This window comes from Trachypithecus francoisi, unplaced genomic scaffold (assembly GCF_009764315.1).
Source record: "Trachypithecus francoisi isolate TF-2019V2 unplaced genomic scaffold, Tfra_2.0 Lachesis_group1, whole genome shotgun sequence".
Classification (NCBI taxonomy): Eukaryota; Metazoa; Chordata; class Mammalia; order Primates; family Cercopithecidae; genus Trachypithecus; species Trachypithecus francoisi.
In genome coordinates, this window is record NW_022681454.1 from 49652937 (window position 1) to 49676010 (window position 23074).

The following is a 23074-nucleotide window of genomic DNA, read 5'->3' on the forward strand; positions in this document are numbered from 1 at the left end:
ACGCATGCGCAGCACCTTTCTGGTCTAGCCCTCGCTATGCTGCAGGTCACGTGAGGCTTATGATTGGACAACGAGAACGTAGAAGTTTGTGCTTGCTTCCGGTCCGCGAGCCCAGAGAACTAACTTGGGGTCTTTTCTCAAGGTGTATGTAGAAGCGGGCGCTGGCCTCCCACTCTCCTTTCCATTTGGGTTTAGCGTCTGGGTCACTGAGAACGACGTCTGAATAGGGCCCTGGATCCTTGCCATGGATGAAGGTGGTTCCCGCATTCGCCGGCGGGTGTCTCTCCCCAAAAGGAACCGTCCAAGCCTGGGGTGCATTTTTGTCGGTCCCACTGCGGCCGAGCTCGAGCCCGGAGATGAGGGGAAAGAAGAGGAGGAACTGGTGGCTGAGAACAGGAGGCGGAAAACCGCGGGCGTACTGCGGGTCGAGGTACAGCCCCTTCTACTCTCAGATTCCCCCGAATGTCTCATCCTTGGAGGTGGTGGTACAAACCCGGACCTCCTACGTCGCATGCCCATTGACAGAGGGGTGGGAGACCAGGTACGAAAGGCTTGGAACTTGAAACTGCAAACTTTGGCATCCTTCCCGGATGCAAAGAGTTGACCAGTTTTATTGCCTTCGTTTACTTTTCTTTACCACTGTTAATCGGCACTTAGGAGGTATTGATTGCCTCTATATAAATATGAAATGTAAACCCCGAGACATAAAAGTTGTACACGCAGCAAATAAGTGGCTGACGGAGACACAAATCTAGGCTTCCAAATAACTGCAGCTCCTACTGTACAAATAAAATCTGCTGTTTATTGAAGACCCATTATGTTAAACTAGTTACATTGTCTAGATTTTACAGCAGTAATCAGGCCCTGAAAAGTTGAGATACTCCAGTTCTTGCTCCAAATCCTGTTGTGGTGATCACTTTACTATATTGCTGCCTCCAGGTTTGTGTTTCTAATGTGTGGTAGACCACTCCAAGTCAGTTTTCAGATTATCAGTCTCAATTCCAAATTCCTAGGAACTCCTTGGAGTGTCTAGGGGTACAACCATGTTTCTGTTACAGGCCAGTCTCTGTAGATTGTAGTCTGGGAGGGAAGCGCTGCAGTTACCAGAAACTTCGAATGCACTGACATTTCAGTAGATGTCTAGCAGTCATCCTGCTGTTTTAGTATAGCTTTAACAATTAGAATCTGGCCAAGTGTGGTATCTCATGCCTATAATCCCAGTGCTTTAGGAAGCCGAGATGGGAGGATCACTTAAGCCCAGAAGTTCGAGTTCAAAACCAGCCTAGTCAATAGAGACCCAGTCTCTATTAAAAAAAAAAAAAGTGCCACTGCACTCCAGCCTGGGTGACAGAGCCAGACCCTGTCTCAAAAATTAGAATCTCAGTATCATCGTGACACTCCGGAACCTGCTGTTTAGCCAAGTAATTTAACCTCTTTGGGCCTCCATTTCTTCAGCTGTAAATTGGTGATGATATCTATTTACATATAGGTCTATGATCCATATGTGACCATATAATTATATACTTGGTACAGCCCTAGGCTGAAGTGTTTTTTGGGTTTTTTTTCTTTTTTTTTTTTGAGACAGAGTCCCACTCTGTTGCCCAGACTGGAGTGCAGTGGCACGATCTCGGCTCACCGCAACCTCCGCTTCCCAGCAATTCATATGCCTCAGCCTCTAAGTAGCTGGGGCTACTGGAGCGTGCCACTGTGCCCAGCTAATTTTTGTATTTTCTGTAGAGACTGGGTTTGACCATGTTGGCCAGGCTGGTGAAGCTTTTATTCTTAATGAAACTGGAATTGACCATAAGCGTTTTTGTTCTCTTTGCAGGATAATGACAGTGAAGAGGACATGTTTGGTGACTATGATAGCTTTACTGAAAACTCCTTTATAGCTCAAGTTGACGACCTGGAACAAAAATATATGCAACTCCCTGAACATAAGAAACATGCTACAGACTTTGCCACTGAAAATCTTTACTCAGAAAGTATCAAAAATAAACTCAGCATTACTACCATAGGCAATCTTACTGAATTACAAACTGATAAGCACACAGAGAACCAGAGTGGATATGAAGGTGTCACTGTTGAACCTGGAGCTAATCTTTTGTATGATGTACCTTCCTCACAGGCTATATACTTTGAAAATTTACAGAACTCTTCAAATGATTTGGGCAATTGTTCTATGAAAGAAAGGGATTGGAAGTCATCCTCTCACAACACTGTGAATGAGGAACTGTCCCATAATTGCACAGAGCAACGCCAGCAAAATGATGAGCACTCTTCCAAAGTCAGAATTAGTTCGGATATGAACAGGAGAAAAAGTATTAAAGATCATCTAAAAAGTGCCATGACTGGAAATGCCAAGGCCCAGACACCAATATTTTCTAGAAGTAAACAGCTCAAAGACACTCTCCTATCTGAGGAAATTAATGTTGCTAAGAAAACAATTGAGTCATCATCAAATGACCTTGGTCCTTTTTATTCATTACCCAGCAAAGTGAGAGACCTTTATGCCCAGTTCAAGGGAATTGAAAAATTATATGGTAATGCTTATTGCTGGAATAAAAAAAATTTTTCCTATCATTACCATAATATTAGTGCAAGTCAATAGAAGCAAATGCTTTCATGGTCCATACTATTTCTCATTTTCAAAACAAAGTATTAGTGATCTCTCAACCCCTTCCATTCCTACCTATCCTGTTACCAGTCAACCTCTTTCCTTCCCTCACAGTCACACTTATCAAACCAGTTTTCCTTTCTGTTTCCTAATCTCACATAATTCCTCTAATTCCTCATCTATAAGAAAGGGATAATAAATTGTTAGGCAAGTTAGATTCTGGTTCAAAGACATGCCAAATTAGATGTTGGTAATGATTTTCAGTAATTATATTGGTAGCTTGTAAGAACTTTAGTAAATTACCCCACTCTAATTCTGGGTTCTGTGCTCTCACTTAAGATCTGATGACTAAGACATCTAAACACTTACTTTTAATGTTTACCTTCCCTGACTTGTCAATAACTTCCCTGATGCTATTGACTACACCCTTCCTGAAATTCTTGTTTCTGGATATCCTTACAACCACTCCTGTTTTTTGACTCTGATTGTCTAGTAGATCCTCAGTTTTTTTAGCTTATATTTTCTTGGCTGACTCTGTCTTCTCTACCAAAACTTAGCTGTTGCAGTATGTCTTGGACACTCACATGTCTTGAGTGAAGGAAATCCATATTAGTAATACTGTTGATTAAACCAAACATCTTTCCCCCTTCACCACCTCTCCCCACGGGCGCATCCCCAGCACCACCCAGATGCTGTGCCTTGTGCTGCCTCTCCCAAAACTAGACATCTTTAAAGACAGCTGCAATTAAGTTTTAAGTCAGCAATGTCCAATCTTTTGGCTTCCTTGGGCCACATTGGAAAAAGTATTGTCTTGAGCCACAGTTAAAATACACTAACGAACAATAGCTGATGAGCTAAGAAAAAAAAAATTAGAAAAAAAATCTCGTAATGTTTTACAAAAGTTTACAGATTTGTGTTGGGCTGCATTCAAAGCGATTCTGGGCCTCATGAGGGTCGTGGGTTGGACAAGCTTGTTTTAAGTGCAAAGAAACAGTAATATTAAGAAGGTTATCTTGTAATGTTTTTCAAAAATCCAGGGTCCTTGCATACATTTAAGATACGTGTCATTTTAGACAAATAAGGGACAGTTGTTGCCATACTGGAAAGTCAACCCATCAACTTTCCACTTCATAAGTTTTCTGGAACTCCTGTTAGGATCTTACGAATGATATGAAAACTTGGGTTCTTAGGGAGAAGACAGTCAGGTTGGAGCAGAACTACAGGAAACAAAGTCTGATAAAAGACTCTACAAGAATCTAAATTATGAGGTTCATGGTTTAAGAGCTAATGGTGTGTATTACCCTGGAGTAGATGTTAACTTTCTTCTCTCTGCTTTTCTCCTAGCACCTTGGTTTTTGTTTAGTCTGCCAGAATGAATACCCTGAGGACAGGGCTCTAACTCACCTTTTTCTTAACTAGCACTGTGCCTGGTACACTCTGGTAGGTTCTCAGCTGCTGGGGGTTGTCACTTAAAAATGCAACTTTAGCACTCTGGGCCTCGTTCCTTGTCTACAAAAAGGGATAATTTTTTTTGCAAGTTAAGTCTCTGTTAAGGACATGCCAAATTAGATGTTGGTAATGATTGTCAGTAATTATACTGGTAGCTTCTAAGTAAGAACTTCAGTAAATAACTTTTTAAATCTTTTTACCTCTAAATCTGGCTTAATAACACGACAGATTAAAGCATAAATACATGTGCTACTTTTTATTAAGCTAACGCAGTGGTTCTCAAGTGTGGTTCCTGCACTGCAGCATCACCGTCACCTGGAAATTTGTTGAAGCGCGTGTTCTTAGACACTTCCCCAGACCTACTGCATCAGAACCTCTAGGAGTACGACCTGGCAGTCTATGATCATGGCTCACTACAGCGTCAACCTCCCAGGCTCAAGCAATCCTCCCACTTCAGCCTCCCAAGTCGCGGGGACTATAGGCATATGCCACCCTACTCGGCTAATTTTTTAGGGTATCATTTTGTTGCCTAGGCTGGCCCTGAACTCCTGGGCTTAAGCGGTCCTGCTGTCTCAGCCTCCCAAAGGGTTGGAATTACAGATATGAGCCATCATACCTGGCTAATTTATTTTTTTGATGTGAAGATTATATTCATAAATATTAGTTATTTTGTCATGTTATACTTAAAAATCTGAATTGGATAAAATGTGGCTATGGTTACGTTATATTTTGGCATAAACATCTGATTTGATAACTCAGGTGATACCCATCTGAGGTATTTTTCAACATTTATTCAATATTAAATTTAAGTATTTTTGGAATATTTTTAAAGAAAACATATTCACAGTCACTTGTAGTATTTGGGAATCACCCAAAAGCACAATAAGTTAAAGTTACTTGTAACTGTCTTTCAGATATAACTTACTTTCTTTTTTTTTTTCTTTTTAATAGAGATGGGCTCATCTTGAAATCCTGGTTGCAAGTGGTCCTCCTGCCTTAGGCTCCCAAAGTGCTGGGATTACAGACGTGATCTGCCGCTCCGGGCCAATGATCTGCTTTTTTTTTTTTTTTGTATATATATACTTACCTGTATATTGAACATACATATATCCATCTACTATTCATTTTTAAGCTGCAAAGAATCACATTGGATGACTGTACAATAATTCATTCAGCCTTTACCCCCACCACCATGGAACTTTGTTACCTACCAACAATGCTGTGTGAACATCCTGCAAATAATCTTTATATGCTTTGGCTTCCCGTTCTGTAGATGTAGAATCCCAGAAGTAATACTACCAGATCAAAGGCAATGTGCAGTTCTATTTTTTATACTAGGTTACTTTCCACAAGGATTCTAGCAGTTTATGTTCTCACAACCATACATGAGAATGGCTGTTTTTCCCCCACGTTAGTCAGCTCTGGATTTTACATGTGTGGGGCTTTTTCTTTTTTGGTAGTTATTTGTTTTTTATTTTAAAAATTAATTTTGCCAACCCAGTAGAGAACAGTTGAGCATCTTCTCATGTATTTATTGGCCATTTGCATTTCTGCTGCTTTTTGACCATGTATGTATTGGCCATTTGCCATCTGCTGTGAAATGTCTTCAATTTTTTGCTCGTTTTTCTAGTGATAAAACACTGAAGCACATCTTTAAAGACTTTTGATGATTTTTATGGTCAAATTATCCTACAGAGTAATTAATACTAGTTTTCACATAATATCTTGGATCTGATCTATTTTCATGAATCCCACCTTGCCTAATTGTGGGAATCCTAGACGTGCCAGTTAATAATTCTAGTCTTTTGCAGTTTAAACAGTCTTAACCGTTTAAAATGGTTTTGGACCCATTCAAAATTCAGGTCTCCATGAGAGCTAGTTAAAGTTTTTATTTGTTTGTGTAAAACCTAATAGGTTTGTTTCCCTCCTCCCCCTATACTTCTCTCTCAGATGGCTTTTGGCTGAATGAGGAAGGGAAGCATACATAATCTCCTTGCAGAACATAAGAGGAAGACATTAGAATTCACATAGGTCCTTGTACTGTCCCTTTGTTCCTCTGATATCCCAGATGGCACTCCTTGTCCACGAGGCTGCTACCTGCCCTGCTGTAATATTGGACCCATGTCTGCAGCTGGTGAATAAATGGGCTGGTTGCCCACCTTGTTGCTTAGGCCTGAACTAGGCTCTCACTGGCTGTACCACTTGCACATTTGGAATTTTTGACATGTAACATTGGTTATAATTACATTTATCTTTATGAGAAGATTGCCCCACAGGAAGGGATTTGATTTTTTTCTATTTATTTATTTATTTATTTTGAGACGGAGTCTCGCTCTGTCACCCAGGCTGGAGTGCAGTGGCCAGATCTCAGCTCACTGCAAGCTCCGCCTCCCGGGTTTACACCATTCTCCTGCCTCAGCCTCCCGAGTAGCTGGGACTACAGGCGCCCGCCACCTCGCCTGGCTGGTTTTTTTGTATTTTTTAGTAGAGATGGGGTTTCACCGTGTTAGCCAGGATGGTCTCGATCTCCTGACCTCGTGATCCGCCCATCTCGGCCTCCCAAAGTGCTGGGATTACAGGCTTGAGCCACTGTGACCGGCCTGGGATTTGATTTTTTTCTTAGAAAACTTTTGAGTTTCAAAGTTTGGAAGGAGAAAATAATGCCTTTTTTTTTTTAATTCCACAGAATGGCAACATACTTGTTTAACATTGAATTCTGTGCAAGAAAGAAAAAATTTAATATATTCATTGCCAACAAGTGGTGGAAAAACCCTCGTGGCTGAGATTTTAATGCTACAAGAACTGCTTTGCTGTCGGAAAGATGTTTTAATGATTCTTCCATATGTGGCAATTGTCCAAGAAAAGGTATGTGTATGTGCGTGTGTGTTTTAAAACAAATGTTATTTGCTAATACTTTGACATTAAGATCTGAGAACTAGCCTAAATGTAATAACTTTGTATTGTTGGGAAGTACCTCTTTTTTTAAAATTTTATTTATTTATTTATTTATTTATTTATTTATTTATTTATTGAGATGGAGTCTTGCTGTGTCACCCAGGCTAGAGTGCAGTGGCACGATCTTGGCTCATTGCAACCTCCGCCTCCCAGGTTCAAGCAATTCTCCTGCCTCAGCCTCCCGACTAGCTGGGATTATAGGCCTGTGCCACCATGCCCAGCTAATTTTTGTATTTTTAGTACAGATGGGGTTTCACCATGTTGGCCAGGCTGGTCTCAAACTCCTCATCTCCGGTGATCCACCCACCTCAGCCTCCCAAAGTGCTAGGATTACAGGCATGAGCCACTGCACCCCGTGAGAAGTATCTCTTGATGGAGAATTAATATTTTTAGGATATATAAAAGTAGTATACACTACTTAAAATCTCTTCAAATACTAATTACCTCTTGCTGAAAGTTTTACATTTTCTGAACTATTGGATTAAACATCATCTTAAATGTTCTATTACTATTTACCCTGCTTTTTCTTTTTTGAGATGGAGTCTCCCTCTGTTGCCCAGGCTGGAATGCAGTGGCACAATCTCTGCTCACTGTAACCTCTGCCTCTTGGGTTCAAGTGATTCTCCCGCCTGAGCCTCCCAAGTAGCTTGGATTGCAGACGTGCGCCACCGCACCGGGCTACTTTTTGTATTTAGTAGAGATGGGTTTTCATCATGTTGGATGGGCTGGTCTCGAACTTCTGACCTGAAGTGATCCTCCCACTCTGGCCTCCCAAAGTGCTGGGATTACAGGTGTGAGCCACTGTGCCCGGCCTTACCTTGCTTTTTCAAGCAGAAACTATTATTAAAATGAGTTATTCTGATCCTTTTTTTTTTTTCTTTTTTTTGACAGAGTCTTGCTCTGTCGCTCAGGCTGGAGTACAATGGTATGATCTCAGCTCACTGCAACTTCTGCCCCCAGGCTCAAGCAATTCTCATGCCCCACCCCCACCCCCACCCAGCAGCCAGAATCTCAGGCACACGCCACCACGCCCGGCTAATTTTTGTAATTTTAGTAGAGATAGTGTCTCACTATGTTAGCCAGGCTGATCTAAAACGCCTGACCTCAAGGGATCCACCTGCCTCAGCATCCTAAAATGCTGAGATTACAGGCATGAGCCACCATGCCCCTGGTGCTTTTTGACATCAAAGGAGACAGTTGAAATTTATTTTCACATGTATTTTAGAAGTTGCATTTGTTTTGCAAAGATCAAGACATTACAGCATTTTTTATGTATGTCTTACCTGTGACCTTGTTCCTGTTGATGGGTATTAAACACTACTTGATGGGTATTAAACACTACAAGCTTTTTTGAACCCCATGAACATCTAATGGAGTTTTTATCTGTGTTTTTTGGTTTTATTTTATTTATTTATTTATTTATTTATTTATTTATTTTTGAGTCAGGGTCTTGCTCTGTCACCTAGGCTGGAGTGCAGTGGCATGACCAAGGCTTACTGCAGCCTCAATTCCCTGGGCTCAAGGAATCCTCCCACCTCAGCTTCCCGAGTAGCTGAGACTACAGGCCTGCGCCACGATGGCCAGCTAATTTTTTATTTTTTATAGAGATGAGGTCTCACTGTGTTGCCCAGGCTGGTCTCATCCTCCTGGGCTCAACTGATCTTCCCACCTCAGCCTCCCAAGGTGCTGGGATTAACAGGCATTGGCCACGATGCCTGGCCTGTTTTTCTTTATTGTAACTAATATTCTAGATTTCAGGTTTGTCAAGTTTTGGTGTAGAACTCGGTTTCTTTGTTGAAGAATATGCTGGAAGCAAAGGAAGATTTCCTCCAACTAAAAGAAGGGAAAAGAAATCACTATATATTGCCACTATTGAAAAAGGACATAGCTTGGTGAACTCCTTGATTGAAAGTGGAAGAATTGACAGTCTGGGTCTGGTTGTTGTAGACGAGGTTGGTTAATACTTTTATAATTTGTCAACATTTTTATTATACTAAATATTTATTATTCTGGTTATTGTGTGGATCTGCTTAGTACCTTAGTACCTCTATAAAAATAAATTTATTTTAACATATAGACAATATAGGGGAAGACATTCTATGCTTGATAATCTTAAATTTGGTTTTGTGTCAAGTGTTTCTTAAAGTGTGAACACGTATGTGTGTAGTATACAATTTTATAGGCCAGGTGTGGTGGCTCACACCTGTAATCCTAGCACTTTGGGAGGCCGAGGCAGGTGAATCACTTGAGGTCAGGAGTTCGAGACCAGCTTGGCCAACAGATGAAACCCCATCTCTACTAAAAATACAAAAATTAGCTGGGCGTGGTGGTGGGCTCCTGTAATCCCAGCCACTCGGGAGGCTGAGGCAGGAGAATCACTTTAACCCAGGAGGTGGATGTTGCAGTGAGCCAAGATCACACCATTGCACTCCAGCCTGGGGGTCAAGAGCCAAACTCCATTTCAAAAAAAATTTTTTTTTAATAGTACTTATGAATCCCTGATTTATAAGGATTTTGTATGAAAAGCTCATTATCCTAAATACCAGTGAAATAATATACATGTATTATAGTTGTTATATTCAAAATACTTGAGTTATAAGCAACTCTTTACAAATTTCATATGAATATATGCATGTTTTATATGAGCATCATATGAAGATTTACTTCTCTGCCTTTTTTAAAAAAATCTCGAAGTTGCACATGATTGGTGAAGGAAGCCGTGGAGCTACACTGGAAATGACCCTAGCAAAAATCCTCTACACTAGCAGTAAGTATTTTTTAAATGAGGTCATGAATTGATTTATAATCAAGCAACTTATAAAACACTTAATTCTATCACTAGCTGCATTATGTAACCTAAAGCAAGACACTTAAGCTTTTTGCCTTTGTTTTAAAATTTCTAATGAATAGAATTTTGAAGGTAAATGAAATTGGTATTTGAAGAAGTCCTCTATTATTATCCGCCACTTACTAGCTATGTGTGCCCAGGCACATCCCTCAACCTCTATGTTTCTTTATTTGTAAAACAAGGATAATGGTACCAGCCTGATGGAATTGTTGTAAGGATTGTGTGAATTAACACATGTATTGCATTCAGCAGTGCTTAGCACACTGCATTCAGTAAGGGTTTGCTGCTGCTACTGCAGCCATCTTCATCACCACCATAATAATACATATAATATAAATATAATAATAATATTGTAAAGCACTACATTTAAATAGGTCACTTTAAGGAGCTATTTTACAGCATCAGGTAGTCTTTAAAGTATATGAAAAATTTATTCTAAATGTCATAACCTACTATTGATATGCTATTGCAATATTTACCGTATATATGGGAAAATTAACTATAAAGGTCAAATCTTAAAAAGTATTTAAAAAATTTCAACAGCAATAATATTTAAGCAGGTTATAGCATTTTGTAATTGTTCATTCAAAAAAATATTGATCACCTACTGTGTGCTAGGCACTATTTTAAGTGCTAGGGATACAGCAGTGAAGAAAACAGTCCCTGCTTTCATCAAGCCTGTATTTTAGGGCATTCCTATTTGACTATTCTATGAACAGCTAAGCCTAACGAAGGCTTAGTCTGAGCCCAACTCATTTCCTTCAAAGCCATTCTTCAGCCTGAATTCTCAACCACCACTCTCCCGCCAGCCAAGCCAGGAACCTACATATTCTCTCAGCAACCAAATCCTATCTGGTTTACCTCATAAATATATTTTTACTTCTCTCTCTCCTATCCCTCATTACCACTAAGTCTAAGTCCACTAAGTTCAGTACCTCATCCTTTCTACCTGAATTGCCACAGAAATCACCAAGTTCTTCTGTCTACCCACTGCCCTTCATCCACCAAATCCATCTTTCTTTAGCGCAAGTAGAATGATCTTTCCCAAAATATAAATCCAATTAGTTTATTTTACTGTTTACCATTCTTTAATAGCTTCCCTTTGCTTTCTGCATAAATCCCTAATTTCTTAGCACAGCCTTTCTTGATTTGGCCCCATGCCCACCTCTTCAGCTTCATAGTCTATCCTTATGGAATGAGAAGGATACTCCTAATTATTTTTCTTTCAGCCAGTTTCTTGAATGACCATTTCAAGACATAGGAGCAATGAAGAAACATTTGCAAAGAAGGCCTATTTGGGTTTTCATTCAATAGCTAAGTCTATAGAAAGTATCCATTTTGTATTGCCCAGGATGTCATATGGCTTCATAAGCTTCACTCCACCTTTATTTAAAGCAATAACATCACCAAAAACTGTAGTCCCAGCTACTCGGGAGGCTGGGGCAGGAGAATTGCTTGAACCCAGGAGGTGGAGGTTGCAGTGAGCCGAGATCATGCCACTGCACTCCAGCCTGGGCAACAGAGCAAGACTCTGTCTCAATAAATAAATAAATAAATAAAATTAAAAGTTAGCTTGATAGCAAGATCTCATAAAGGACTTTTCACGGGCCAAGAGTTGGAGACTCATTTAGCCCTCTATCCTACTAACTGTACGTCTGTCTATAGCCATACCTGTGGAACATAACATGCTCTTCGTAAAGGGGATCCAGATAGACACTTCTAAGCAAATTTATACTCATTATTATTGTTTAGAAGCCTTAATATCCTACTTCTTGCCAAGTTTAAAACTCTATAAACTTCTAAGTAGTAACTTTCGGGATACCTGAAAAATTTCATTCTTCAAATGCCAGATTAATACTCTGGTAATATATTTGTAGTTTTCTTTTTTTGAGAGGTCAGGTCTCACTGTTGCCCAAGCTGCAGTGCAGTGTCACGATCATGGCTCACTGCAGCCTTGACTTCCTGGGCTCAAACGATCCTCCTACCTCAGCCTCGTAAGTAGCTGGGACTACAGGTGTGCACTACCATGCCCAGGTAATTTTTAAGTTTTTTGTAGAGATGAGGTCTTACTGTGTTGCCCAGGCTAGTGTTGAAGTCCTGGCCTCAAGCAATCTTCCCACCTCAGCCTCCCAAAGTTGGCACCCAGCTATTTGTATTTTTCTTACTTACCTCTCCCACCCCTTTCCCAAATCACTCAGGAAGAATTCAGAGCACAAAAGATTTGCTAAAATTACTTTATGATATATTAAATAACATATTTTCCTTAACACTTTGGCTTTTGTTTGTGTTTTAGAAACAACTCAAATTATTGGTATGAGTGCAACATTAAACAATGTTGAAGACCTACAAAAGTTTCTTCAAGCAGAATATTATACCAGTCAATTTAGACCAGTATGTACCTAAGGTTTGCACTGTATTGATTTGTTTTGTATTCATCTAACTTAGAAATGAAAGTAGTAAACATAGGATTTAAATAATTCTATAGAGTACCAAAGGGGCATATTTTACTCACCATGACTATATGCTAATAAGAGGTTATGTATAGAGAATTTAAGAGTTTGTGTCTAGGTCAGGGATCTTGGGTTGGGTCACTAATGTATCTATAGCCTGGCCCACAGGCCCTCAGTGAGCATTCATTGAATGAGTTTTCCCAGACCCCGATTTTATTTTTTCACTTCTTATTCTTTAAACTACATTTTTTTATTTGGCAAAATTTTAGTGAGACATGTTTTGAGTTATTGGCACATTAAAAAATTTATCTTAAAATTTAAAATATTTTAAAATATTTGTATGTTAGTAGTTATAATACTTTTTTAAAAAGTAAAGGCTTCACATGGATTTACATGTAAACTCCTCAATAGCAGCATTCCCAAAATGCTCGAAGAAAGTAAACAAATGTAATTTGTAGTTATTTGAAAATAACTTGTAATGTGTATATATTTGTGTGTAGTACTATTGTGTATGTTTTGTATCTAAATAGGTTTTCAGTGTCTAAGTTGGTTTTCAGAAAATAATTTTTTTAATTGCCAAATTTTAATTTGAAATTTGATGTTTTAGCTGGGTGCAGTGGCTCACACCTGTAATGCCAACACTTAAAGAGGCAGGGGCAGGAGGACTGCTTGAGTCCAGGAGTTTTAAGACCAGCCTGGGCAACATGGCAAGACTCCCATCTCTACAAAAAATTAAAAAATTAGGGCAGCTGGGTGCAGTGGCTCACACCTGTAATCCCAGTACTTTGGGAGGCCAAGGCGGGTGGATCACAAGGTCAAGAGATCGAGACCATCCTGGCCAACATGGTGAAACCCCGTCTCTACTAAAGAGTACGAAAATTAGCTAGGCACGATGGCGCATGCCTATAGTCCCAGCTACTTGGGAGAGTGAGGCAGGAGAATCGCTTGAACCTAGTGGGGCGGAGGTTGCAGTGAGCCAAGATCACGCCACTGCACTCCAGCCTTGCGACAGAGAAAAAAAAAATTAGGGCATAGTAGTGCTCACATATAGTCCCAGCTACTTGAGAGGCTGAGGTGGGAGGATCACTTGACCCCAGAAGGTCAAGGATACGATACAGTAAATTGTGTTTGTGCCACAACACCCCAGCCTGGACTACAGAGTGATGACACTGTCTCCAAAAAACAAAAAGAAAAAAATGGTGTTTTTACATTTGTACCAGATATGAACATTTTCGAGAGATATTTTTTGAACTTAATTGCCACATTAGATATTGTTACTGTTATTAATAAAATGCAGTGAGCTGTGTTTACAAACTGTTTTTGTCTACAAATACTGAAAATAATGTGGTGGTATTTAGAATTAAAACTGATGAGTAATAAGACAGAAAGTTTTGACTGGACACGGTGGCTCATACCTGTAATCCTAGCACTTTGAAAGGCTATGGTTAGAGGATTGCTTGAGCCCAGAAGTTCAAGACCTGCCTGAGTAACATAGAGGCACCCTATCTCTATAAAAATTAGCCTGGCGTGGTAGTGCGTGCCTGTCATCCCAGCTACTCGAGAGGCTGTGGGAGGATAGCGTGAGCCCTGGAGGTTGAGGCTGTAGTGGGCTGTGATCATGCTACTGCACTCCAGCCTGGGTGATAGAGTGAGACTCTGTCTCAAAAGAAAAAAAGAAAAAAGACAAAGTTTTAGATCTTGAGACATAAGACAGATAACACCTTAGTAAAAGATAAGAACACCAAGACTGACACTTTTTGTGACAAATACAGAAGTGTGTGGTTTCTTTTTGGATATGATGTTTACTTAATTCAAACATATTTCCTCAAGGATATTGATCCCTATTTTGATTTAAAGGGAAAAAGAGACCAAAAAAGAAGAAGAAGAAATGGTAAAGCAAGAACTTTTAAGTTGAAGCATGTTTTATATGTCTTAGAAAAGCTAAAATCTTTTATAGCTGTCCTTTTTTAACCTATTTTACAACATTTAAAACTCTGGAAAGAGGAATTTATATGTGGTATTAATTGCAAATGTCCTTTTAATTCAAGGTTGAATTAAAAGAATATCTGAAAATAAATGATACAATATATGAAATTGACAGCAAAGCTGAGAATGGCATGACTTTTTCACGCCTCCTTAATTTTAAGGTAACGTTGATAACCTTTAAATTCCAGGTTACCAGGCTTTGTGTCTGGGGCACCACAGAAGTTTCCAGTGGGTTCCGTAGAATAGTTTAGATTCTTGCGAGACACAGCTGATGCTTGACATCTGTTGGACACCATGCAGACTACCAGTTCAAGATAGCTCATTTCCAATTTTAACATTAGATCATGCCATATTCTTTTCTATGACATCATATCTTTGTGAAGTTGGGGTTTTTGCGGTTGCTGTAAGTACTGTGTGAAAATCAATCTAGAATAGAAAAGAATAGCTGTGTCCAGTCTTATTCCAGAGTTTGAAAGACAGTACCAAGTTGTGCACACATCCTGTTAGTGAGCTGTTGTGGTTATTTAAAAATGAAATAAAAATATTTTTTCATTCAACTGATGTGTAGTATTTATTCTAACAGCTACTAAGTTGTGATGAAGTACATATTTATTAACTTGTTTGGACCTCACTATTTAATTAACAAAACTGTTAAGTATTTCTTTTGGCATTGGGGCTGTGAACCAAGAAAATTTGGAAACCTCTCCTGTAAATGCTTATTCATTTAACAACAACAACAGAAGAAGAATTTATGGACCATTTAGTTCAGATATTGGTGTATTAAAATGTTAATGTCTACTATGTAAATTTTAGTATTTTATGACTTATATGAAGGATATTAGAAAGGGGAAGAAAGGATTATATAGTAGTTTTAGAATTCTCTGAAGGTATGTTATTCTAAAGTTGTGTCTTCATTAGTATTTAGTAAAGTTGAAGAAACAGATTTTAAATAACTTTACATTTTTCATGTTCTTTGTGTTGCTTGTGTCACTACAAAAATTGTTATAATTCAGTAGTATGATTGAATCTGTGTTTTTGAAAACTTAGGCTATTATTAGGATCAGTTTGTGTTTCTCTCTGTGGGACTTTTTGTTCTGCTGTGATGGAGATGGGCATGTAGTTAGGCTATTAATAACTATTTTCACTTCTTTAATTTTCTTTAATTCACTTCTTTAATTCTAGTTTTTTTAGACTAACTAGACCTAGGAAAATCATAATAACCTAAAAGAAAAGTGAGGTTGGACATTTTGATTCTTAATATAGATTTCATCTTTTAAATGATCAGATTATTAAATTAGAAGTTTAGAATTACAGATGGTTTATTTACCTTCAAATCACACTGGTAAAAAATTGACAGGGTTTCGTGTTTACTAACCACCTTGTTCCTACATCCTGTTGTTTTGCAGTATTCTGATACCCTAAAAAAGATGGATCCTGATCACTTGGTAGCATTGGTTACAGAAGTTATTCCCAATTATTCCTGCTTAGTTTTTTGTCCTAGTAAGAAGAACTGTGAAAATGTAGCAGAAATGATATGCAAATTTTTAAGCAAGTATGTTAATTTTTTTAATAGCCTGTTTTATTTTTATTATGAATTACAGATTGTGTATTATGTTGATTGGGCAAACACTAATTGTGCCTTGCAAAACATCATATTAAGTTGTTACAGTATACTAAAGGCTTGAAGAAAGAAATTTTAACTGAAAATCACATGTGAAATAGCCAGAAAAATGGGTTCTAAGGTAGCTGGGTGCTGTGGCTCATGACTGTAATCCCAGCACTTTGGGAGGTTGAGGTGGGCGGATCACTTGAGGTCAGGAGTTCAAGACCAGCCTGGCCAACATGGTAAAACCCCGTCTCTACTAAAAATACGAAAAATTAGTTGGGTATGGTGTCTTGCACGTGTAATCCCAGCTATTGGGGAGGCCGAGGCATAAGAATCTCTTGAACCCGGCAGGCGGAGGTTGCAGTGAGCTGAGATCGCACCACTATGCTCCAGCCTGTGTGACAGAGCAAGTCTCCATCAAAAAAAAAAAAAAAAAAGGAAAAGAAAACTCTAAGGTAACATGTAAGAGAATGTTAAGTAATATAATGGCTTAGGTCAGTGATTCAAAACTCGGCTGCATAGTGAATCATCTTGGAGGCTTTTAAAAATTCCAAAGCCCAGGCTACATCTTAGATAAATCAGAATTTCTGGGAGTGATACCCAGATATCATTTTGTAAAGGTCCCCAGGCAAGTCCAACATATAGCCAAAGACAGGAACCACTGGTTTAGTCAGTCAAAGGACTAATCAGTGTTTACCACTGTGGAGATTAATTGTATCTTCCATTGCCTTTTTTTCTTTTCCTTTTTTTTTTTCCTGAGACAGGGTCTCACTCTGTCACCTGTGCTAGAATGCAGAGACACAAACACATCTCACTGCAGCCTCCATTTCCTGGGCTCAAGTGATCCTCCCACCTCAGCCTCCCAAGTAGCTGGGACTACAGGCACACACCACCCCTCCCAAAATTACAAAAAATAATTAGAAATTAATTTTTTGTAATTTTGGTAGAGATAGCATTTCACCATGTTGCCCAGGCTGGTTTTGAACTCCTGAGCTCAAGCAATCCGCCCTCCCATAGCCTCCCAAAGTGCTGGAATTACAGGCGTGAGCCACTGTACCTGGCCTGCCTTTGTTTTCTTAGTAAACTTCACACTTAAGTTGTATGGACATTTGGATATAATTTCCTGAGTAAGAAATGTGTTGGCTTGTAATTTTGTAGTGTCTTAATATTGGCTTTGTCATATTCATAGAGATAAGTATGAAGTTACTTTAAGTACTAACAGTTCAGTTTTTTATGCACCTATTTGTCTCATGTATGGTTTTATCATCTTCTGAAATTTCTTTCAGCCCCTTAGCTAATGCTGTATCACTATTCATAGTCTATTAACCTGAATGCTAATCTCGTCAACCTCTACTTCCTCTTTCAGTCCTACTGTCATGGATTGGTCTAAGATAGACTTAAATTTATTGAATAGCAAAAGATAAAAATGTTTGGGATAACAGGAAGGAGTCACTCATTTTGGTAACAGTCTGCTTTTGCAATGATTTTGATTATAAAAGCTTAAGGACATTAAATTATTGAAAAAAGTATTCTCAGTAAATCATTCATTTTCTTAGAATAATTCAAGGTAGTAAGATGGAGACACTGGCCAAGTGATGGAAACATTGCAGAATATGAATGAAGTTTCTAAAGTTCTAGTGTTTAGACAGTGTTTTACCATAGAAGTATGATTTAATAGGCCGGGCGCGGTGGCTCACGCCTGTAATCCCAGCACTTTGGGAGGCCGAGGCGGGCGAATCACAAGGTCAGGAGATCGAGACCACGGTGAAACCCCATCTCTATTAAAAATACAAAAAATTAGCCGGGCGCGGTGGCAGGCGCCTGTAGTCCCAGCTATTCAGGAGGCTGAGACAGGAGAATGGCGTGAACCCGGGAGGCGGAGCTTGCAGTGAGCCGAGATCTCACCACTGCACTCCAGCCTGGGCGACAGAGCAAGACTCCGCCTCAAAAAAAAAAAAAAAAAGTATGATTTAATAATATATATGTTTCCATCTTCAGAGAAGAAAATTTATGTCTTAAAAAAACTATTCCCTATAAAGACATATGTTATAAAGAAAAAACAGCCATAACATCCAGAGCAAAGGTCTAAACCTGGAAACCTGGTATCCATGGATTCAAAGGAAGTACAGGAATGAATTTCGGGAAATCCACAAACCCTCTGAAATTATATGTAAAGTGTTATATTTATGTGAATCGTTGTATTTTTCCTTTTCTTGGACGAGGCTTTGGCTTTGCTCTGTCACCCAGGCCGGTAGGTTCATAGCTCATTGCAACCTCGAACTCCTGGGTTCAAGCAATCATCCCATCTCATCCTTCCCTGTAACCTGGGACTACAGGTGCATGCACCACCGTGCCTGGCTAATTTTTGTTGTTTTTTGTTGGGAGGTGGTCTCATTTCATTACCCAGGCTGATCTCAAACTCCTGGGCTCAAGCAATCCTTCTGCCTCCACCTCCCAAAGTGTTGGGATTACAGGCGTGAGCCATCGCACCCCACCTTTCCTTAGTTTTGATAAGATTTTCACAGGGTTCTGTAATCCACAAAAAGATTAAGAGACTGCCTAATAGTGAAGTCAGAATCAGAATTCTAAGAACATTTAATGTACTTAATGAAAATAGTACATTAAAGAATGTTTACATTAGCATCTACTAAAATGAAAATGGTAGGAATTTTGTCACTAAAAGATCAAGGGTTCATATTTCTAACAGATCTTTTTCATAGGGAATATCTGAAGCACAAGGAGAAAGAAAAATGTGAGGTAATTAAGAACTTGAAGAATAATGGCAATGGCAACCTGTGTCCTGTTTTAAAGCGCACTATCCCATTTGGAGTTGCCTATCACCATAGTGGCTTAACAAGTGATGAAAGGAAACTCTTGGAGGAGGCCTACTCCACAGGAGTGCTCTGTCTTTTTACCTGCACATCTACCCTAGCAGCAGGTGTCAACCTACCAGCTCGAAGGTAAGAGGGTAAGAGATAAGTAAATGTTGACCAGGCTCAGAACTTTTCCATCTCTAGCTTGCAAGGAGTTTTGTTGTTTTATGCTTACTCCGTAGTGGCTGAGAATTTATCAAATGTTCTTTTAGCATATGCTGAGTTGATTGGTTGGTTTATTTTCTTTAATATTTTAATGAATATTTAATGAAATATGTGATGAAAAATAATGTTAGTAGATTTCTTGATATTAGAATTCCATCCTTTTATGCTCTTTATATCTGGTTTTGATGTTAGGGTTTATTAATCTGGTTGTGTAGAAATAGTTGGCAAGTGTTTCACCTTTTTTATGATCTGAAAGAGTTTATTTAACGTAGAGATTTCCTTAAAATCTTGGAGAGCTGATCCATAAGGCAATTTGAGTCTAATATATATATTTTAAAGCAGATCCTTGATTACCTTTTCAGTTATTATCAAAGGTATGGGCCTGTGTAATTGACTTAGACCCTTTATAATTTATGATCCTGGGGTATTTTGCTAATAAATGATCACCTTTTATAAACTTTCCATGAGTGTTTTAAAAATATGTATTTTCAGTTGAATATGCAGTTTTATACATATCATTGATATCACAGTTGTTTATTGTGTTTTCAGCTTCTCTATTTTCCTACTATATTTGATTCCTTGGTCTATCAATTTCAGAGAAGTGTGTTAGTTTCCTACTTTAATTATGTAGTTGTCAGTTTCTCCTTTTTGCATTTCTAGAAGTTATTACTTTTTATATTTCAACACTATTTAGATATACAAAGGTTTACTTCAAATATCTTATTGCTGAATTATACCTTTTATCAATACAATAAGTACTCATTTTGCTCATTTAATAATTTTGCTTTGAATACCAGGACTCAATTTTTTTTTTTTTTGCCAAGTATGTACATTTTTCCATTCTTTTATTTTCAATTTCTGTCTCTGATTAAGTTTTCCATTTTTCAGACAATCGAAGAAAAAAATGAAAGTTACATATCCTATTTCTGTTATTCCAGTGGTTACTCTTAAAATTTTAAGTTGTAATCAAACATTTGTTATTACTTTAGAATTAATCAATAACTATCCTCTCCTGAACATAACAAGAGGCTTAGCATGTCCTTAATATATTCTACTCTGCCCCATGAATGTTGCAATTGCCTGGAATTTTAGTGCCAGGTTTTAAAATTTTCTTTCATCTTATATAGTAATTATTTAAACTTACCTGTAAATCATACTTGTTTTTTGCTTACCACTGCCTCTTATATCCCACATCTTTCTTCTCTGATTTTTTTTTTTTTTTTTTTTGCCTTCCTTGAGTAATCCTTTTTAGAATGGTGCTTTGGGGTAAAACATTTTGACTGTCTGCATAGTTGAAGGTATCTGTATTTTGGCCTCACACTTTAACACACACTTCACTAGCAAAAGAATTCTAGATTCAATTTTTTCCTTTAGGGACTTTGTAAATATTGTTCCATATTTTTTAGAGGCCAGTGTTGCTCATTTTTGTCTCTGCATGGATTTGCTGTTTTTCTTTTCCAGAAGCTTTTAGACTTTTCTCTTTAACCTTCCAATTTCCTCATGGTGTATAATAATAGTTGTAGTTACTACATTCCCCTCCCCTTCATGTAGTAACAATTTTACATGCATTGACTTCATGGAGCTTCACAACAACTCTGTGAGGAAGGTCATATTTTATTACATACCTAGTATAGAAGGGGAAACTGAGGCACTGAATAGTTAAATAACTTTCCCAACTTTATATGCAACAAATGAGTTTTAAAGCCAAGGTTTGAACCCAGGAAGTTTGATTTTACAATCCCAACATTACTACTTTTCATTCATAGGGCTTAGCACTTGAGTGGATGCTTTTAATCTAAGCTTTATGCCTTTCCTCTTTGAGTAATTTTCTTCAATTATTTCTTTTTCTTCCCATTATCTCTGTTCCTTGCTTTTATAATTTCACTTAGACAGGATTGAGGCCTCTTAAATTCAGCTTTCATATCTTTTCTTTTTTTTTTTTTTTTTTTTTTTTGAGACGGAGTCTCGCTCTGTCGCTCGGGCTGGAGTGCAGTGGCCGGATCTCAGCTCACTGCAAGCTCCGCCTCCCGGGTTTACGCCATTCTCCTGCCTCAGCCTCCCGAGTAGCTGGGACTACAGGCGCCCGCCACCTCGCCCGGCTAGTTTTTTGTATTTTTTTTAGTAGAGATGGGGTTTCACCGTGTTAGCCAGGATGGTCTCGATTTCCTGACGTCGTGATCTGCCCGTCTCGGCCTCCCAAAGTGCTGGGATTACAGGCTTGAGCCACCGTGCCCGGCCTCATATCTTTTCTTACACATTTTTCAAAATGTGTGAGAATGTAAGCACGTGTTTGTGCCATGTGATTTTTTTCAACTTTACCTTCCATATTAAAAAATCCGTTTTTTGTAATCCCAGCACTTTGGGAGGCAAAGGTGGGAGGATCACTTGAGCCCAGGAGTTTGAGACCAGCCTGAACAACATAGCAAGAACCTCATCTCTATTAAAAAATTTTTAAAAATTAGCTGGGTATGGTAGCATACACTTGTGATCCCAGCTGCTCGAGGGGCTGAGGTGGGAGGATTGCTTGAACCCAGGAGATTGAGGCTGCAGTTAGCTATGATTGTACCACTGCACTCCACCCTGGGTAACAGAGAGACCCTGTCTCAAAAAAAAAAAAGAAAATCAGAATTTAACTGTATCCATGAACTATTCTCATTCATTATTCAATTCTTCAATATAATTTTCTTTTTTCTTTTTCTTTTTTTTCTTTTTCTTTTTTTTGAGACAAAGTCTTGCTCTGTTGCCGGGTGCCCAGGCTGGAGTGCAGTGGTACGGTCTCGGCTTACTGTAACTTCTGCCTCCTGAGTTCAAGTGATTCTCCTGCCTCAGCCTCCCAAGCAGCTGGGATTACTGGTGCGCACCACCACACCTGACTAATTTGTGTGTTTTTAGTAGAGATGGGGTTTCACCATGTTGGCCAGGCTGGTCTCGAACTCCTGACCTCAGGTGATCCACCCGCCTTGGCCTCCCAAAGTGCTAGATTTACAGGTGTGAGCCACCACTCCCGGCCCTTCAAATTTTTTATGAATTTTTAAATTTTTTTTTTATTTCTAAGAACTCTCTTTTGTTCTTTCCTTGTAATAGTCTACTTGGTTTGTTTTGGGTTTTTTGAGACAAAGTCTCGCTCTGTCACCAGGCTGGAGTGCAGTGGCATGATCTCAGCTCACTACAACCTCCACCTCCCGGCTTCAAGCAATTCTCCTGCCTCAGCTTCCCAAGTAGCTGGGATTACAGGTGTGCGCTACCCCTCCCAGCTAATTTTTGTATTTTTAGTAGAGACAGCGTTTCACCATGTTGGCCAGGATGATCTCGATCTCTTGACCTCGTGATCCACTGGTCTCAGCCTCCCAAAGTACTGGGATTACAGGTGTGAGCCACTGTGTGCAGCCAATAGTCTACTCTTATATTGTGGATATAATACTCCTTGGAATTTTCTGTGAATGCTAATTAGGATTTTTTAAAGTTCTCTTCTGTTCCCTATAGTATCTGGTTTTTGTGGTCATTTATTCTGTATATTCATGTTATGTTTCTTTTATGTTATTAGTTTTCTTCAAGTATTTGGTAATCTTTTCTGCATATTGAGATTTATAAATAAAGAGGAAGTTGATTAGTATAGGTAAACAATAGGTTTTTTTCTTCCCTTTGGATAGGAAAGCTGACTAGCTGACTATAGACTTCTGTATATATGAACATAATTGAAATCACGCTTTTTTTTTTTTAAGAGATTAGGTTTCACTGTTGCCCAGGCTGGAGTGCAGTGATGTAATCACGACTCACTACAGCCTCAACCTCCTTGGCTCAAGTGATCCCCCCACCTCAGCCTCCCAAGTAGCTGGGACTACAGGGGCACACCACCATGCCCAACCAGTTTTTTGTTTTGTTTTGTTTTTGGTAGAAACTGCATCTCACTGTATTGCCCAAGCTCGTCTCAAACTCCTGGACTCAAGCAAACCTCCCACATCAGCCCTCCAAAGTGCTGGGATTACAGGCATAAGCCACTGAGCCTAGCCAAAATCACCATTTTTGTAGGTCAAAACCAGCTGAAATTTGCAATTTTATACCGTTCAAAATAACAAAAATTCATAAATAGTTATGTATATGTTAATGGTGTATGGTCACTTTTTA

General features: G+C 38.9%; 1 protein-coding gene across 11 annotated transcripts in view; it reads left to right on the forward strand.

Annotated features, from left to right (window-relative positions):
- Nucleotides 1-53: 53 nt before the first annotated feature.
- The window catches only part of HELQ (helicase, POLQ like), a 48948-nt gene continuing 25927 nt past the window's right edge, over nucleotides 54-23074 (forward strand). For 6 of the 11 annotated variants that reach the window (XR_004437930.1, XR_004437929.1, XM_033214204.1 and 3 more), the window contains exons 1-9: nucleotides 54-541; nucleotides 1829-2543; nucleotides 6753-6931; nucleotides 8773-8973; nucleotides 9716-9788; nucleotides 12163-12260; nucleotides 14368-14466; nucleotides 15712-15857; nucleotides 18632-18871. Coding sequence is in view for 9 of the 11 variants with exons in the window: in XM_033214204.1 (XP_033070095.1) it covers nucleotides 245-541; nucleotides 1829-2543; nucleotides 6753-6931; nucleotides 8773-8973; nucleotides 9716-9788; nucleotides 12163-12260; nucleotides 14368-14466; nucleotides 15712-15857; nucleotides 18632-18871 (2048 nt within the window). In the remaining 2 variants the exon portion in view is untranslated. Of the gene's footprint in view, nucleotides 542-1828; nucleotides 2544-6752; nucleotides 6932-8772; nucleotides 8974-9715; nucleotides 9789-12162; nucleotides 12274-14367; nucleotides 14467-15711; nucleotides 15858-18631; nucleotides 18872-23074 lie in introns of all 11 variants that reach the window. The other 5 variants (XM_033214211.1, XM_033214209.1, XM_033214212.1 and 2 more) reach the window with 4 other exon arrangements.